The 5,994-nt window shown below is 44.6% G+C and overlaps 1 protein-coding gene across 1 annotated transcript in view; it reads right to left on the bottom strand.

Annotated features, from left to right (window-relative positions):
* LOC103379563 (homeodomain-interacting protein kinase 3-like) overlaps positions 1–5,994 on the bottom strand; it is a 25,841-nt gene that overhangs the window by 1,206 nt on the left and 18,641 nt on the right. The window contains exons 9-18 of the mRNA XM_017032783.2: positions 4,955–5,120; positions 4,400–4,523; positions 3,938–4,032; positions 3,609–3,763; positions 3,254–3,415; positions 2,824–3,174; positions 2,503–2,664; positions 2,124–2,398; positions 272–423; positions 1–169 (exon numbers count right to left, since the gene is read on the bottom strand). Coding sequence (XP_016888272.1) covers positions 1–169; positions 272–423; positions 2,124–2,398; positions 2,503–2,664; positions 2,824–3,174; positions 3,254–3,415; positions 3,609–3,763; positions 3,938–4,032; positions 4,400–4,523; positions 4,955–5,120 — 1,811 coding nt within the window. The remainder of the gene's footprint in view (positions 170–271; positions 424–2,123; positions 2,399–2,502; positions 2,665–2,823; positions 3,175–3,253; positions 3,416–3,608; positions 3,764–3,937; positions 4,033–4,399; positions 4,524–4,954; positions 5,121–5,994) is intronic.

Below are 5,994 nucleotides of genomic sequence, written 5' to 3' on the forward strand. Positions count from 1 at the left end.
TGGGGATGCCCTGCGTGTGCGGGCCAGCCGAGGTGTGGGTGGGGCTGCCGTGGGGCAGGTGAGTGAAGGTGTGGGTGTGGACAGTAGGGGGAATGTAGGCGTGAGGTCGCAGCGGCCCATAGTTGCCGTTCCACTCTTTGTTGCTGAGGTTGGAGCCGTACGGCTGCACCTGACGGACGACGGGAAAAGAAACACATCGATGACTTCAATCAACCAAAGAAAAACAAATTCATGTTTGAAGATCACGTCCAGGAAAGACTGAAACACTGACCTGTCCAAAAGCCAGAGGGGGCAGGCGCTGCCCTGTGGACTTCTGCTGTCGGGGCAGGAAGGGGGCGGACGGGAGGAGGGGGATAGAAGAGGGACTGCTGTGTTGGCCTGCGAGACTGCACCGCCCTTTGGACCGGGACCAGGACTCTGAGGCTGCAGAAGGAGAAGAATGACGTGAGTCAGCGCTGGAGATGTTTACTAAACAACAGAACACAGAGCTGGAAGACCGAGTCCAAGGAAAACAGGGAGGGGGGGGGGAGAGAGGGAGAGAGAGACTTCAAACCACAAACAAACATGCACCGAGCCAACAGACTGACAGACAACCCTCTGGAGGAGATCAGTGATGTCACAGACCTCCTACGGGTTCTTTGTGGAGCATTTATTTATTTATATATATAATTTATTTTTACTTTCACTTTTCCTCCACTACAGTCCTTCATTATGTCACTAACTCCTAACGTTTTATGTTTCTGTCTTTCAGCTTCGTCAGTTGCCACGTGTGACACTTGTGTTTACGGTGATTTAATATGTTCAAATGTTGAGGTGAATACAGATAATGTACATTTACAGGCCGGGTGTTTTGTTTTTTTCTACTCTATATATTTGAAAGTTTTCTTTGGGAGAAAACACCTGAGAATCATTTAAAAACCACCTGTTTCAATCTTCTGCAGGAGACAGACAATAAAACACTTTGTCAAGACGCTGTTTATCACAGTAATAAATGTGTCCTCTACTTCAGAACTGGATAAAATCTTCTCTTCAAGAAACGAGTTAAGAAAAGAGCCAATAATGGAGTTTGAAAATGTGTTTTTTTTTTTGAAGAGGACAGAAGGTATTTGGCACTCAGAGAGGGCACCTGGAAAAGAGGAAAGTTGATCTTGGTCTCTGATCTGCAGCCGTTCTGAATCGGCTGACAGGAACATCAGCTCAGATGAGTGGGTTTGAGAACAGATCAGTGGCCCAGAGCAACTTTTCTTTTTTCTTACATGTCAAGAACCAGTAGAGAAAACTCAGCCTCTGACCTCACACCAAATCAAATGCATCCAGCTTTCCCCCCAGAAATAAAATTGTTTAGTTTTAGACCTTCAAGGAAAACCAAAAAAAAAAAAAAAAAAAAGAAATACTTTTTTAATGGATTAAAAAGAAAGTGAGGATTTAGTTATTTTTATACTGCGAGGATAACAACCAGCTCCAATTGGCCTTGAAATACAATTTCTTGAAATACATTTTTTTTTATCTTGACGGAGGGAAAGTTGTGAAAAGAAGAACCACAGGAAATGTTAGCACTGCCTGTTGTGGATGCATCTGTGAGGTTTTAGACCACAGCGGCCGCGTCTCTACTGATCTGATCCCGGTCACCTGTTATAGGCTCTATGACCCATTAGTGGGCAGTTAGTGGACCTTACTGCCTCCCTATGACCTGCAGGGCAGACACCAGCAAAACACAGGGGACAAATGGCAGTGAAAGCACTTGTTATGGCAAAAGAAAAAAAATATATACATTATGTCTAGTCAACCCTCGTTACACTTTGGTACGAATCACAAGCACAAATGGGCTGTGCTTTTTTCAAATATAAGTTTCAAAATAATGAAATGTGAATATTCGTGTTTGTTTGTCTTGAGCTTGTTAGCTTTAGCAGGAAAACAACATACTGTTACTGGGTTCTTTAAAAGATGGAAATCTGTATTTTACTTAAACAGGTTTCAGCATTAGTTTAAATTTAAGTTTAAAAATAAAAAGAGACAGTCCTCAGCTACGTGTCAAAAAATATATACTTCACTTGTTAGTTTGTTAGTAAAGCAGACAAAAGGCTCAACAACACTGATATCAGTGAACACGTGACCACACTGACCTGTTCTCTGGACACGCTCCTCCGTCACCTGACTGTTGTTGTTGTTCTGGGCCCTCATTGGTGGAACCACCATTGTCCTGACGCCACGGGGACTCCTGCCCTGCACCGCAGGGGGAGGCAGCGCTGCCACCACCGAAGCCAAAGGTGGGCGGTGGTTGTGATTGCCGTTGTCAAGGAAACGATAATGTCCGTTGCCGCGCAGTGAGGCTGAGGTGTCAGTGGGCGAACCTTCCACTGTGTCACAACCGCTCTCGTGGCTGTCGTCCTCAGACATGCTGCAGCAGAGGCAGAAAAAAACAACAACCCGACATTAACATGAGTGAAGACTGGAGAGTGACCTCTGTGTTGTCTGGACACCCGTCCACGTGTGACCACCCACCTGTTGGGCCTCTTGCACGGTGAGGCAGAAGGGCTGGAGTGGAGTGAGTTGGAGGCGTACGAGTTGGTGCTGAGGCTGCTGTCAGGGCTGCTGAGAGAACACACCCTCTCCATGGACACACTGGTGTTTCTGCACGCCTCACACTCACACTCCGCTTTACACCTGTGGAAAGAGCAACGCAGGTTAGACAGGACATTTAAACACCACCTAGTGGTTAAAAACTGCATCACTCTGCATCTGAACGAATCAGTAAGAACGAGAGGCGAGCCAGTGATGCCTCAACTGTTCAAGGGAGAAAAAAGAAAAAAAAAAGCTACTCACTCAGTCAGACGGCACTTCTGAGGGTCTTCCTCCTCATCGTCGGTCAGTTCACTACGAATGCTGACCACACTGGGAGCAGGGCTCGGTGTGTCGCCCATGAGGACGGCAACGTCTCGCTGCTGCTGAGAGGACAGGTCCAGCTGTACCTTATCTTGAGGCACCACCTCTTTGTAACAGCTCACTTCCTCTTCAGCGTTCTCCTCTTCCTCCTCGACCTCCACAGGTCTGGTGTCCAACAGAGGCACGTCCCTCTGAGGCGGCTCTCTCCCCTGAACGGTCTGTCCGACCACGGCAGCCATGTTTGGAGTACGACACAGCGATGATCGCATGTTGCCAGAGTGAGACACGTTCCTGTTGTGACAGTTTTCAGTGTTAGACTTGAACTAAATCACAGTGAAACTTTTTTTTTTAAGTCGTTGGAGAAGCTCACCTGTTGTGACTGTGTCTATTTCGCTTATTGGTCGGTTGGGGCCATACGACATGAGCTACTCCAATGTTGATTGGCTGAGGAGCGGACAAGCCCTGCATCTGATTGGTCAGGAGGGAGTGCTGGATGACAGAGCTGTAATGGTTGCTGTGAGGATGTAATTTTCTGTAAAAGATTTTTTTTTAACAAAAAGCACATGGGGGCATGAGATAAAAGTGCAGTCTCAGCCTAATAACTCTTTTTTTTAGCTTCATCATTTCTTTTTCTCTAGGAGCCGAGAGATTCATTTCAACATCCAATTCTAATGACACAGAATTTCCCAGACGTAGAGAGTGTGACTCAGAGTTCAGTGACTCACCCCCAGTCACTGATCCTTTGCGGGCCAGTTGTGGTGTCGCTGGCTAAGGATGGTGGGGGAGGTGGAGGAGGGTGAGAGGGTGGAGGACCAACTGGAGTCATCTGTTGCCAGGCAGCTGGGACGAGGAGCTGTTGCCCTCGGCCGGACCAGGCCTGCTGTTGGAACCAGGGAAGAAAAAGGTTTAGGTTCACGTTCAGGTTTGTCCTTTTCTGGAGTCACCACAGAAAAAAACCTTCAAAGGTTTTTTTTTTTTTTACAGTTTTTAAGTCACAGATCATATTGTTTTTTTTACTAAAAAAACTGCTGGTGTTGATGAAGTCAATACTTACTTGAGCTATGACACCAGGCCTAACTGGCAGAGGCTGTATGGGAGGGGCCTGAGTTACCATGGGAACGGAATACCCTGCTGGTTGATTAAGGTTACCTTTAAATGAGAAGCATAAAACAACGTGTCAGAAGAAAAAGGCCACGTCCGTGACACGGATCATTAACAATTGAGGCTGCGTAGAAACGAGCAACTGACCCAGTGTGGTTTCTGATTTTTGTTTTTGTTTAAGTGTCTCTAACCTTTGTGCAATCAGACGCATCAGCAGATCATTTAGATCAATTATATATTTCAATAATCTAGATGCAAAAAGCTGTTTCAGATTTAAGACTAAAGAAGGAAAAAAATAGTTAATAAAAATTCATGTAAACCTTCAAATTTGACATGTATGAAAATCAGCCTTTAATCAGACCTGATGATGCGACTGGAAACCTGAACCTGAAATACATATTTAATGCAGTCTGACCTTGCATGGTGGGAGGACAAAGGAGGAGGGCAGGTGGGAATGAGTCACTGCACCCAAACTGTCCGCTGCCAGTTGTCAGAGCTAAGGCTGGATGCAACACCGAGGAGGCAGACTGAGTTAGAGCCTGTGTTTAAAAAACAAAAAAACAAAAACAAAAAAGTAAGAAAGGAGTGGATAGAAAAACAGACAAGACACGGAAGATTTAGGAAAGTGGACAAAAGAGGAAAAAAAGTGGAAAATTCAATGACAACCATAGCCTCTGTTATAACACATATTCTCCAGTAGAGGGTGGTGTTACTCATCTTCCAATGTATGGAAACATTTTACAGAAACATTATGTAACCACGGGCTACACATACATTAAGTTCTCTCCCCTGAGAGGAACAACAGAGACAACGTGTGCTGCAGTTTCATGACATTAAACACAGGAAATACTTTAACCACAGACACGTGTGCTGACATTTCATTGGCTCAACGGCATCAATAACAGTAAAAAGAGAACAAGAACAGGCTGTGTTTTTCAGCTGTACGTGTCCTTCAGCTCCAGCTCCTGACCTGAGTGTGGACTGGTATGTTGCCGTAGCCCAGAGGGAGGCCCGAGGAGGCAGTGGGGGCCAGAGGGGCTCTGGAGAAGTGAATGGTGTTCTGGTTGAGGGCGTCAAAGACTGCATTGGTGTGGCCGCCGTGGCACATGTCCATGATACGGAAAGATGACTGCACGCTGGAGAAGAAGAACGGGGGAAAAAGTCAGTAAGTGAGGAGCAGTGGGCTGGAAAAAAAAAGTGTGTTTCCATTTCAGAAAGACAGAGAAAAACAGTGGAAGATAAAAAAAATATGAGACAAATGGAAGTTCAATTTTGTTCTTTTCAAGTATTTCCAATACTTTGGTACCTGCTCAACACATCACAGCTGTGACGGGACGGGATTCAAACCCATCAGAAACCCAATCAATTAACCACTACACACCAGGTGTGTTTCTGTAGTTAGTTTAGAAAATAAATGAAACTGGTTGGTATGTTTTCATACCTAAATATTCACAGCTCAGTGAGGTAGAACTATTTAAAACAGTTCAGCTCAGTTCAGTTTCTTCCTGGTTTTCACCATTTTTTTTTAAAACCAAAGTTATCAAACCAGCCTCTCTTTTTCCCAATATCTCCCTGTAAAGATTCTACACTGCACTTAGTTTGGACTTTTGACCAAAACTCAGATGTGGAAGTCTTTTGTGTGAAGTTGGTTGGTGAGGACCTCCAGTGAGAACGCTAATTTTGGAAATGTGGTTACACTCTTTTTCACGTGCCAGAGGATCAGGCAGCCATTGTTAACAAGAATGACTGAAATCATAAAAGTCTTGCTGATATGGAAAAATCCTGGAACTTTGTGGCTTAAGTAAAAAAAAGAAAAATAACATCCACGATGTTTAAAAAAAGAAAAAAAAAATTATTTGCTTATAATTTCTTTTCTGAATTAAACTACTGTCAAAGCTCCAGAAGTCTGCGTCACTTTTTGCTCGCTGCACATTCATGTAAATAATTTATAGACCGCAAGGTGAACTAGGTCACTGTCAGGAAAATGTTGGCCCATTTTAATCAAAGCAA

This window comes from Cynoglossus semilaevis, chromosome 6 (genome assembly GCF_000523025.1).
Source record: "Cynoglossus semilaevis isolate Cse_v1.0 chromosome 6, Cse_v1.0, whole genome shotgun sequence".
Lineage (NCBI taxonomy): Eukaryota > Metazoa > Chordata > Actinopteri > Pleuronectiformes > Cynoglossidae > Cynoglossus > Cynoglossus semilaevis.